The sequence below is a fragment of the Crocodylus siamensis genome, chromosome 1 (assembly GCF_052110815.1).
Source record: "Crocodylus siamensis isolate JL-2025a chromosome 1, ASM5211081v1, whole genome shotgun sequence".
In the NCBI taxonomy this organism is placed as follows: Eukaryota; Metazoa; Chordata; order Crocodylia; family Crocodylidae; genus Crocodylus; species Crocodylus siamensis.
In genome coordinates, this window is record NC_143395.1 from 115,039,992 (window position 1) to 115,053,030 (window position 13,039).

At 42.2% G+C, this 13,039-nt stretch overlaps 1 protein-coding gene across 1 annotated transcript in view; it reads left to right on the forward strand.

The window, feature by feature from the left end:
• The window catches only part of ADGB (androglobin), a 279,220-nt gene that overhangs the window by 40,351 nt on the left and 225,830 nt on the right, over window positions 1-13,039 (forward strand). The window contains exons 5-6 of the mRNA XM_090041017.1: window positions 900-971; window positions 3,877-4,086. Coding sequence (XP_089897143.1) covers window positions 900-971; window positions 3,877-4,086 — 282 coding nt within the window. The remainder of the gene's footprint in view (window positions 1-899; window positions 972-3,876; window positions 4,087-13,039) is intronic.

Below are 13,039 nucleotides of genomic sequence, written 5' to 3' on the forward strand. Positions count from 1 at the left end.
GATAAATGTTAAAGTTTCAGGGAATTTGCTACACTTGTACCCATATTTTCTTACATATAATATGCACCCTATTTTTAAAAGACTCCCAAGAAGCAAAAAGAATTTACCTTAGAGTAGAGCTAAGTACCTGAAGTCTAGGGTCTCTGTGGTTGAGCGTTACATGCTGGGGCTAAGAACTGGGGGCTGCACAGGCAGGTGAATCTGGTGTGCCAACACTGGGGCTGCATGGTGGGGCTTGATCTGGTATGGTGGTGCTGGGGCTGCACAATGAGAGCCCATCCAATATGCCTGCACTGGGCACTTGGGAGCCATGTGCTGGGTCTGACCTGGAATGTAGTCCTGGACTTGGCTTGTGGTTCTTGACTCAGTATACGGTCCCAAACTTGGCATGCTGGGTCAGACCCAGCAGATAGGTGCAGAACTAGTACATGGGTTTAACCTGGGTGTGGGTTGCACCTGATGCCCCAGCCATGGGCTAACTATGCATGCTTACCTGATCTGATTTTCAGCTGTGGTAGGGAGAGAGGGCAGCATTAATAGGTGATGTTCCCAGAGATGCAGAACATTAATGCTACTCCTTCACCCACCCCTCACTATGGAGAGCCCTTTTCTGTGCATATAATGTACACCCCAATTTTACCCGGGGCTGGGGGGAGGTGTGGGTTATATGTGGTGCTTCTACACTATCCTTCAGGCATAACAGTTCCATAGTAACAACTTCAATTGGTATTCTTTGATATTACAAACAACTCTTATGTCTGTCTATACACTTAACTATGCACTGACACATTTAGGATTTGTGCAGCATTATACTTATAGGGTACTATTTCTGTTCATTGATATTTAATCTTTTCAATGAAATAACGATAGGCATTTAAGCAAAACTTCCTCTCTTTCAGGTTCCTGTGGTAGTGAAGAACGAAAGTTGGTTTGACCTTTTTTCAGGAAATGAACACTTACTTGGTAGTGAGGTATGTAGAAAATGGGTGGTAGCTCACTTTTAAAAAATGACTGATCCTACAATATAGGGAGCATGGGAAATGAATTGTGGGCATTTTTTCAATAGGAAAAACATGCAAGACAGCCTTTTATCTGGAATTAAGTACAATTTTAATAATGGTTAGCTACTATTAGAATTTGAATGTATAAATATATAGATCATGATAAAAGGCATGATCTATGACCAAATACATTTTTTTAAAGATAACAAATCTAATTTGTGGCTAAGATTTAATACTTGATGAAAGTTAACATATGTTTATGATAAAAGGTCAAAAAAGAAAAGAATAAGGACATATTTTTATTTTCAAGTGGAAGTACAGTTTAAGGTTAAATTTATTCCCACAAACAGCATTTTAAGTAGTGCTCAGAGAAATTAAATCAAAGGCTGTCAGTTTCAACTTGACCAACAGAGATGACAGAAATACTAATAAAAATGAAAGTACGTTTCTAGGTGTACAATTTTAAGTTAATGTATTTAATGTATTATTTCTTCTTTACATGTATATCACATTTCTTTAGGGCAGGAAATCTGTGCTATAAAGTAGTCATATTCCTGTTTAGTTGATTAAACCATAGTTGAGTCACATAAATAAAACAGAGGGTTAATTCTCTAAGCTTTGCAGAAAACGACCTGGGAGTTACAGGGCTGCACTGATGAAGATTTTTTTGGGTTGCTACTGATGGCTGATTATAAACCAGCCATATCAGCCAATATCGATCTGATAGCTAGTATGCAGCCTGGCAGCTTGGAGAGCAGCATCTGGCCAGTAAGTCTGTGGGGGAGGCAAATCAAGGCTCCCATGGTGAGGGAGAGAGTGGGGCTGAGACTGATGCTGGGGCAGGGGTTGGTGCTGCCCAGCTAGGGTGGGGCAGGCCATGGGATGGAGTCATGGGCAGCTCATCCAGGAAGTGCGAGGGGCTGGCTTCCACCGCTGCATGCACCCCCACAGTAAGCATAGGGGGCATGTGGCCCCCAGATTTGTGTTCAGGGAAAGGGCAGGCTGCCCACTGTGGGCTCAGGGCCAGGAGCTGTATTGGCTCTTGCAGCGGGGCTGGGCCAGGACTGAACTTGGGGTGGGTGGCAGTGGTGCTAAAAGAGGTTGTATGGAGGAGGGAGGCTCCTAGTGGGGAGGGAGACTCCCAGCACCACCCCTGCCCACCCGCCTGCTTTCCCTGAGCACAGCCCGGGTTCAGCCCCCCTGCAGGGAAGAGGCCAGTGCAACCCCTGTCCCTGAGCCCGCAGCAGGCAGCCCGCCCTTGCCCCATGCAGAAATCTGGGGAACGCATGCCGCCCTGTGCCTCTCCTGGGAGTGTGCGCAGTGGTGAGAGCTCCCCCCCATCCTCCTGCACCCCGTGGATGAGCCGCCCATGGCTCCATCCCATGCCCCAACCACGCTCCCTCCCTCACTGTGTGGACCTGATTTGCACTCTTCACACCTCTTGCCTCCCACAGACTTACGAACCAGATCTTGCTCTCCAAGCTGCTGGGCTGCATTCCTAGCTGCATGCATGCTGTAGCTGCGTGCATGCACACAGCATTTGTTGGTGGCATTATCGGCTAAATTAGCCAAAAAAGCTGATTGCTGGTAATGTCAGTTTTCCTTTTTTCAGTTCCAATATGATATGGACAGATATATCAGTGCATCTGTACTGATGGTGGACAGTAAGATAGATGAGTCAGCATGTGCCCTTGTTGCTAAGAAGGCTAATGGCATACTGGGCTGCGTTAGTAGGAGTGTTTCCAGCAGATCAAGGGAAGTAATTATTCCCCTCTATTCCATACTGGTGAGGTCACATTTGAAGTACAGTGTCTAGTTTTGGGCCCTCCGCTATAGAAGAGATGTGGACAAGTTGGAGAGAGTTCAGCAGAAGGCAACAAAATGGTTAGGGGGCTAGGGGCATGACTTCTGAGGAGAGGCTGAGGGCACTGGGTTTATTTAGTCTGCAGAAGGGAAGACTGAGGAGGGATTTAATTACAGCCTTTATCTACCTGAAGGGGGGTCAAAAGAGGATGGAGCTAGACTGTTCTCAGTGGTGAGAGTTGACAGAATAAGGAGCAATAGTCTCAAGTTGCAGCCAGGAAGGTTTAAGTTGGCTATTAGGAAAAAAACTCTCTCACTGGAAGGGTGGTGAAGCACTGGAATGGGTTACCTAGAAAGGTGGTGGAGTTTTTTATACTTGGAGGTTTTTAAGGCCCAGTTTGACAAAGCTCTGGCTGGAATGATATAGTTGAGGATGGTCCTGCTTTGAGCAGGGGTTGGACTATATGATTTCCTGAGGTCTCTTCCAACCCTAATAGTTTATGATTGTATGATTTTATGATATTAAGTTGCCCTGTCTAGCACATTTAAGAAAAAAGGTTGAGAAAATCCTTCCAGGGAAGTTTGCATCTGATAGCATAAGTATATGATATAGAATGTGTGATCCAGTTATAAGACAGCTTCCATAGGTCTTATTATATTTTTGAATCCTGATTTGGTTAATGAAGTGGACAATCTTTCTGCTGATAGACTATTGCTCTGTAGTAGATACAGGCATTTTCTTTAAATTAAATGAAATAAAATACAGATTGCACCCTGTACAAAACTGAGCCCATTACACTTAGATATTATCTCTAAAAGCACAGCCTTTCTAGTATAAACTTTAAACTTTCAGCATGACTTTTCAGATCTTTTGACTTATAAATCAAAACAATCAAAGCATAAAATTATTTTTAATGGCATGTCTTAACTTATAGTCTGTCAATTAATGTTAACTGACACTTAGTGTTTGGAACTATCATGCCTTTTATTAATATAATGTAATTTAATATCAACCTTCAAATATTTCAGGTGGAAAACTTGAGTCTGTTTTCTGACTTTTCTCTGTTTTCAGCTGATGAGATGGATAATAAGTGAAATTTGCGCTGCCTGGAGGCTATATAATGCAAATATTTTAATTAATGATGGCAAAGCTAATATAAATGAAACACCTACACTGTTTTGGAAGCCATGGGAACATATATATGCCTTATGCAAAGCTATTAAGGGACATATGCCACTCTACAACAGCTATGGAAAATATGTGGTGAAACTTTATTGGATGGTAAGTGATTGTTGTCTTCCTTTATATAAAAAGTTCTTTTTATGCACAGTTCCTGAAGGCAGTATAGACATGCTATAACCTTTTTAGTTGTCCAAGTAAGTATTTTTTTTACCCACGTACTTTGGTGAATTGAAGAAAAAGTGATTTGGTCCTTCTCCACTACAAAATTGAGTAATTGAAAATATCCTTTTTGATTATTATTTTTAAGTGACCCTTTTTGAACTGTTCTAGTATCTCAGCAGTTTGCATTGGCATGCCCACCCCATACCTGATCAATTAGGGTACTCTGCTGAGACTCCATATGCATAGATTTAAGGCTTCTGAGGCTAACAAGGGTCCAGAATGTAAATCTTTCATCTTCTGAACAAGGTTTCTAACCACTAAGGTATTTTGTAGGAAACCCAAAATCCTTATGCTACTGCCCCTGTAGACTCTAATCTACTCCAGGAGTCCTGGAGACTTATGAAGTTGGGGAGAAGTGAAATTTTGAGCACATAGAGGCATATTAGCATATTAGGTTAAGATTCCCAATTGACATGGAATGAGGGGAGCCATATGCCACCAGGATAACTGAAGATCTGTCTCTGGAGTCATCCAAGTGGGTCCCTTTGAAATGAAAATGACAACAAAAATTTGTTTCTATAAGGTAAAGTACTGATAGAGTTCACTTCTGTAGGAGCATGAATTTGGTGCTAGCTTCTCATTGGAAGTATAGAAGAACTACTCATTGTCATGGGATGGAGTCCTCAAAGATGGCCATGTTACCCCAGGGCCCCTCGCCTGTGCCAGTACGGCCTGCTGGGCACCCTCTATTCTCACACGCCACGTCTTGATGTAATAGTAATGATTAGGGAGGCTGCCTCTAAGCTTACTTGAGCCTGGTCCTGATGGACTTCCTTGAACTCCGTGGGTCCTGGACCCCTTGTGGGTCCCATTTTAAAATAGATGTCCTGGGACACCCCAGCCTTACGGGCTATATGCGTGGTTCCAACTGCCCCTTTACCATGCCCCAAGCCTCACAGATGGCATTGACATTGTCCGGTCTAGGCCTTGCTGCAATTTGGCCCCCTTGTCCTCTCTGGGCTCTCCGCAGCCCTGTCTCTTGCCTCTGTACCCCTAGTGTCGCACCCTCACTGCCGCCAGGGTCTGTGCCCCCAAAATTTCATGCCCCCTCTGGCACTGGGGCCTGTGCCCCCAAAATGCCATGCCCTGTCTGGCACCAGGGTCCCCACGCTGTAGTGGGGCCCCAGTGAGGCGGCCTCCTTCCCCAAATAGCCTCACCCAAACCACTGGTGTTATAAACAGCAAACAAACACAAGCCCCTGGGCTATAAAATAATACAAAAGACCAGGGTGTGCTCTGCCCCATTAAAATCATTGAACTTCATCCACAGTGCTAAGTGTCTAGTAGGCAAGGGTACCTGTGGAGCTCATGGAGCCCCATTAGCCCTAGGTGCAGCGTATCAGGCACCTGCTGCATCACTGGAATCTTCCTCCTTGGAGGCTCCTTCCCCTCTGGCTGCTAACAGGGAACTGCCCTCCCTAGATCCAGCCTGGGGTTTATACGGGCCCAGGGCCCTGCCCCTTCTGATCAGCTGACCATGTGCAGGTGCAGGCTAGTTTGCCTTCTGGCTTGTTGCCGTGGTAACCTGCACCTGGGCTTCTGTCTTTCTCTTTGGGCTCTCTCCCCAAGCAGTTTCTGCTCTTCTAAGAGTGGGCACCTTAGTGCCCTGCGACACTCATCTACACAAAGTAGAATGCCTTCCTGATTCTGGCTTTGTAAGCCAGCTACATATTTCATGTCTAGCAGAGAAATATAATTTAGAACTTTAGCTCTACCAGAGACCCTTAAAAAGTTAGAGGGGCGAGTTTACTAGGTCTTTCAAATCTGACGATAGAAGTAAGGCCCCAATTCTAGTGTGAATATATGTATGTATGAAAATATTGAACGTTTTTTTAAGGTTAAATCAGGCATTTATTTATTATTTGAGAGCCTACGAGAAAATTCCATTTGCCTCGAACTGAGTTTTTCTTTTTGTGGTGATTATAGTCCCCTTAAAACATTTTATAATTTATATTTTGCAAATATTCCTGTGTGAGCTAGATGCCGAATTATATAAGGAATGAATTAAGCACAGGCTCAGACCTGTTCAATTTAAAACTTTTATTGTTTCACAAAGTCATAAACTAAAGGAGGTCTGTTGGTTCACGAGGTTCCCAAATCAAGCCCTTGCTCTCTACCCCGGAGGCTAGGTGCAGCTGCCTGATTCAGTAGTCTCAGAACTGGTCAACAGCTCATTTAAAAGGAGTCCCTTATCTTTTTTTAGGCAAAAAATACAAAACTGTCCCCATGGTGGAAGTGAGGCATTTAACATAACTTTACTATTAGTTATATATGATAACACTTATACATATGCATTTTTAATTCTTACTTCTATTGGTTATTTAGTTAACTTATCTATATTATAATATCAGGTGATACGCTTTGTATTATAATCATTATGCTTCTTATGTTAATTCTTAATGACCTTTATATTTCTTATGCTAATTTTCTATAACCTAAATACATTATTCATCTATATGTTTTGCTGGTTTTTGCAGGGTTAAAATGTCAAAACTGACATAATATGCAGTCGTTTTTTCGTCATTGCGGTTTAGCCATGCAGTTTCCTATTCTTAACAATGTAAGCGGCGTGTCTGCTATTTTTATCATTGTTCAAAGGTCAGAAGTTCAGCATTTTCATCTAAGGGTCAGAAAGTGATTACCAGAATGTCAATCGCTGACTTCTCAACCTCCTTGAAGCATTCTGGGAGTTTTAGTGCATTGTTTCTAATGCTAGGCCGTGCTTAGCATAAGCACTCTCTCACAATTCCTTTTCTCTTTTAAGATGAAAAAGATGGCACTCAGTACTATTCACATCATTTAAGACATCTTAAAACAATATACTATTCATTCCACTGGTGCTAAGTAGAAGTTTTAAGAAATGGTAGTAGAACTTGAACATCTGGAGCATCCTTTAGTGATTCCCCTTCCCCCCCCCCCCCAATTATCCTGGAAAGAGACATTTTACAGAAGAGGGTGCTGAGGAAAAGTGAGAGAGAGAGAGAAAGAAAAATATCAGAATAGTATGAGAGAGACAATTATTTTGCCAGAAAAAGAGCACAATTATAAAATTAATAAATCCAGTACAATCTTTAAATAAATGTGAAACTGTAGTTTTAAATGAAGCATTTAAAGACATTATGCAAAATATTTCTTATCTTTTGGATTGAGGAATACAATATTGAGACTAGATGTAAACGTGCAGTAGATTTATATTAATAGCCTAAACCTCTAGGGTATTAGGATTAGCAATGAAGTCCTTGTCTAAGAAGCTCAGTGTACTTGCTTTTAAATAGCTGTTGACATCATTACCATTAGAGGTAATGAGTACTTAAGACTTCAACCTGAGAGACATTTGCTGGACATCTCATGTAGCCATTAACAAAACTTCCTTAAAGTTTTTTTTAAATGATAGATGATGATTTCTCAAAACAAAGTCCTGCAGAAATTATCAGTAATTGAACCTTATTCTGACAGACAAAGACCACTTAATCACTGACCTAATAATTAGCATTTGCTTAGTAGTAGTGATCACAATCCAGTGACAATATCTTTCTACAAAAGGAGTATGACACCAATAAGTGTAAGTGGAAATTTCCTAAACCCTTATACCAACTATTGGCATAACTATATAGGAACATAAACTTTAAAGTGGTAATTATTAGTGGGAACTTTGAGTTGTTCAAGGACATCCTGCTGGACATCCAAAAATTCACAATTCTGTGAACATAAAATTTATGGTGCGCAAATACCTTGATTAAAAGGTTATCTGAAGGCTAAGCGAAGCCATAAAAAAAAAATGATATTAAAGTTAATTAAGGGGGAAATTATTGTCATTGAATAAACTTGTAAGTTAAAAATGTAACAAATTGATAAGGGAATCTAAGGACATCAATGAAATATGAATGGCTAATAGGTTTAAAAATAATAAGAAGGCATTTTAAGCAGATTGGAAATAAAGACAATAGTAACTCAAATATGTCTCAGATACTAATGGGAAAAATCAATCAGTAGCATGATAGCGAGGCACAAGATGCAGAAATTTTCAAAAATTAGGTCTGCTCTATATTTGGGATGGACCATATGATGTAGAAGGGACAAAGTTAATGTGCAATAGCAGGATGCATCTTGTAAAATCTAACATTTTCAGACCTGGATTATTTATGTTTGGAAGTCTTTAAAAAAATGAGCTGAGGAGCTCTCTGACCCAAGTTTGGTCATTTTTAGCAAAACTTGGAAAACTGAGGAAATTCTAAAGAGCTGGAGAAAAACATTGACCCAGTGAACTATACAGACTGGCTGTATAGCCTGTGTTAAGTCAGAGATGAATGGAATGGTTAATTCAGAACTATTAGTAAAACATTAGCCACTGAAAATGCCAGTAAACAAGGTTTTCTGGTCTTGGCAAAAAAATATTATCTTTTATTGATCGGTTCACACCCCACCCCACCACACCCCTCGCCACTGACCAGCGCCAGTGGCATCTGTAGGAGCTCTCCCACTTGCTACCACTGCTGCTGCCATGCCCCCCCAGCCACCAGGGGAATGAGTCGTTCATGGGGCCCTCTACCAAATACCGCCCAAACAGGCATTTGAAGGCCACTTTTTCATGGAGTGAGATTTTGGTGAGGAGTTACTGAAGAATAGCATAATTCCTAAGAAATAAGGACTGTTGGGAAGTTCTGTCCAAAAGAGGAAGACTAGTTGAACTGAAAGAACTGTCAGGGTGTTACTAGCCTGGAAAAAAAAAAATGTAAGAGTTTATTTTATGGAAGAGAACATATATAACTGGCCATAAACCAGTGGGAGTACCCACCTCCTAGCCTAGCATACCTGAGGCAGCACTAGATTGATGTGGCTAAACTGTTTCTTGACTCAGGAAGAGCGAGCTTGAAAAGCTTTGTATGGTGCTGTCTTTCACTGATGTAACACTGTGCTGAAGCAGCTGTGCTACGCCACTTCCTTTTTTGGCGAGACTGCTTCTATCTCCAGAAGTTGTGCAGAATGTTACCTGGAATACAGGTTTCTAGTAGGCTGGCTACTAATAAAAAAGTCACAAGAGATAGGACTACAGCCTGACCTTTTATTATTTACATAGCAAAGCACAAGAACAAGCACTCACCTGTGCTGCCTGGGGGAGACTCAGGAAGTTGGAGAATGATGGCACAGACTGTCTGTGGATCTTTTTGAATTTGCTGAGTTTTCCAATTTCCCTCCAGCCTATACTGCTCATGTATATATGGAGTACTTTAACAAACATTCTCTGGGCATGTCATTAATGCGCCATAATTATGGTGCATTAAGTTAGTACCTGTTATTATGTGCTGTAATTGGCGCTACTGTGCAGTAGCACCAGTGCATGCTTTTTTGTGACTCTAATGCACAGTAGACTAATTCTACTTTGCATTAGTGCATTAGCACAGTTTTTGCCTGCTACATTAATGCACAGTAGAATTAGTCTACTGCGCATTTAATGTTTTGTGGAGATGCACCCTCTCATTGGTTTATTTAAAATTCTTTGTTTCATTGAGACTTTGGGAATTAAACTAAAACAGCTTTTTTTATGGAGCTGGAGTGGTACGGGTGCTAAGGTACACAGCTGACAGCCCAGAGGTCACAAGATCAAGGCCATGGCAGAAGTGCTCAGGGCACAGCCTCTTGGGTTCTGGGAATTCTGCTAAATGCCTTGTCATAAGGACACAATAAAGGAAGGAAAGTTTTTCCTGTGCTCTTGAAATGGTCAATTAGTGGGAATCTATGTCCTTGTGGAATTTAAAATTTTTTTGAAGGGAGGATTTCTTTAACTCCTTCCTTCACCATTTTAGAATGTTGTTTGCCACCATTGTATTTTCTTTTTATCTGATATGTGGTCCTCACTGACAAGATTGTATTGTTTTTACAATTTATCTAAAACTTTAAACACTAATAGATATATTATAGCAAAGCTATAGTTAATAGAATTGGTCACATCAATCAATATTACATTATTATAGCTTCAGCTGGTGAGTAATATTATGTATTATATTTGGATTATCTCTTTTAAGGCCTCCTTGTTAAATATTTCCTTTCACGCCTTTTACTCTTTTTAATTTAATCTCACTACTTGTTTAGTTTAGGTTAATTTCTTTTTTTACTGTGCTGACCCAGCTAATTGTAACATCTGCAAAGGTTCATTATGTGGTTATTCAGAAATGAGATTAGGGCCTTCTGCTTTAGCAACATTTCTGCAGCTTGGCCTAGGTTAAGCAAGAGGATCTCTTTTTTAGTAAAGAAAAAAAAAGATTTTTTTTACTGGCATGGAGGACTGAAGTGATTCTGGAAGGATTAAAGCCATGTCCCATCTCATTCCCTTCTTTTCCTGGCTTTCCTCAGTGTCCTGGGGGACAGGGAAGCACCAAAGCCCTTCCTGCCTGCTGCACAGAGATGAAATCAGTGGGGGACATGGACAACAGCAGCAGGGATGGCAGGGGGGTTCCCCTTCCCCTTCCCCATTCCAGGACTGGGTATTGTAGGGAGAACTACTCTCCAGGTGCCCTGTTGCCATTATTCCTTCCCCAGCTGAGCCCAGTCCCTACTCCTGGCTGGCTCTGGAGCTGCTTCACCCTCTTCCCCTCCCCAAGAAAGTAGCACGGGGATCTTCATCTGCTTTAGGGATTTTAAAAAGTTCCCAAGAGGCTGCTGCAGTGCAGTCTACCTGCACTGGAAGGGGAGGCTGGGAGCAGAAGATGCAGCTGTCTTTGTAGTACAGATTGCTGCTTCTACCTCCTGTTTTGGGAAATCCTGGAGCCAACCCTGGGCACAACAGGTGTTTGTTGGGTCCCTGCTTAGAGCAGTCTCTCTGAATTAGTAAATGTTTGCTCTTAAGGCTTTCTGCACAAAACTTGAATTTTTTCAGTTCTCAGCTACCAAGACAGTTTTACATTTTGCTGTATTTTCTGGTTTAGCTCTCAACTACACTCTCCCTTACTGACCTAAGGTACTAGTTTTCCATCCTTCACACATCCACACCCCTGCTCTGTATAGTTTTTTGCTTGGTGTATGGAGCGTTTGCCTGTTGGAGCTCCACTGAGGCAATGGTGCAAGTCTCACTGTGCTGCCTGAAAATCCTTCAGCCTGTTAAATAGCTGCTTTCTTGCTCAGAGTCCAGCAGGTTCCACAGAGATTTCTACCTTTCTTAGCCTGAAAAGCAGATACTGTTTTGTGTTCTAAAGTGACAGCAAAAAAAAGGGCACTCTATGACATTTGAAGACAGAGGGAGCTTATAAAGAAATTTGTGTGACTATGTAGTCTCATAGAGAACTGAAGAGAGGATTGCCCTAAAGAGTTATACTTTAAAACACAATCTTTCCACATCCTTAGCTCCTGAAACCCATGCCCATTTTTCTTTTATTGATAAACATGTATCAGTCCCTTCACACTTGCATCCCAGAACCCTTTGCAGTCTTCGGAAAAAGATCTGTGACTTTATTCATTGCTCCCTTATAGCCACGGCTCCCTGCGCTCGGCAATTATTTTCCCTTTGTTCCACAAGACTAACCATTTATTGCCTGTACTCAATTCATGATTGATACTCTGTAGTCTTTGTGCTATACTGCCACACAGCAAGGGACATACCTGTCTCATAAAGAAGTGCATGGCTTCATGCACAAAAGACCCTGTAGCGATGAGAGCTGGAAAACAAAAATCATAGAATCCTGTGGCTGGAAAATGCTGCTACTGGACTGGGATTGCAGCAGGTATGAGAAAATAGTCTGGGTTTTGTGGTAGAAATATTGAAATATTGCTTGTAATATACATAGCCTGTTGCTTAGCAACTACTTGACTTTGGGTTCTTTCAGAAACCTCTATAGATAAAAATAATTACCCAAACTTCCATGACCAGTGCAAAAATCACACAAATCCCTCTCTGATGTTTAGAACTGCTGCTTTAGCAATTATATTGTGTAATCTTTCTGTGAGGGGGAAAAAATGGTCTCTAATCTTATCCATAAGTGTTTGTTTATGGGCCCTTGTGCCTTTTGGAATGAACACCAACTCAAAGGCAGGGGAGAATCTTTAAATATTAGTTCTTATGCACATAGGTAGCATTGTAATTTTGTATGTCTTTCATAACAGAAGATAAAGCCCTGTGGATGTAGCCATGCTTTTGTTTACTTTACTACATGATCTACTACAGACCACCCAACCAAGGGGAAGAGCTAGACCAGAAATTCTTAAGTCAGCTCATGGAGGTAGTTGGGTCAAAGGACACGGTCATCATGGGTGACCTGAACTTTCTAGACATCTGCTGGGAAGAGCAGTCAGCCAGGTGTGACTGCTCACGTAGGTTCCTAGCCAGAATGCAGGACCTCCATCTAAGCCAGGAGGTACACAGCCCCACCAGGGGAGACGCCTTGTTGGACCTGGTGCTGGCCATCAGTGATGACCTGGTGAGGGGGCTGCAGGTACTCGACTACCTGGGCGACAGCAGTCATCGCCTGCTGGAATTCACCATCCAGCACAAGGTAGCAAAGGCCTACAGCAAGGCAGCAGCCCTAGACTTCAGGAGGGCACTCTTCAATGAGCTAAGGAGAATAGTCAGGGAAGCACTGAGGTCCCAGAGGGGAGGGGAGCCAGGTATCCAAGAAGAGTGGTCGCTCCTTAAGAAGACAATCCTCCAAGCCCAAAGGGAAGTAATCCCAACACAGATCAGAGGGAGCAGGAGGGCGCAAAAGCCCCCATAGCTCACCAAAAGCATCCAGGAATGTCTCCTAGCTTAAAGGGAGGCGTACACCCAATGGAAGCGAGGGGCCATCACTAGGGAGGATTATACTACAGTTGCTCGGGGATGCAGGGGGGCAGTCAGGAAGGC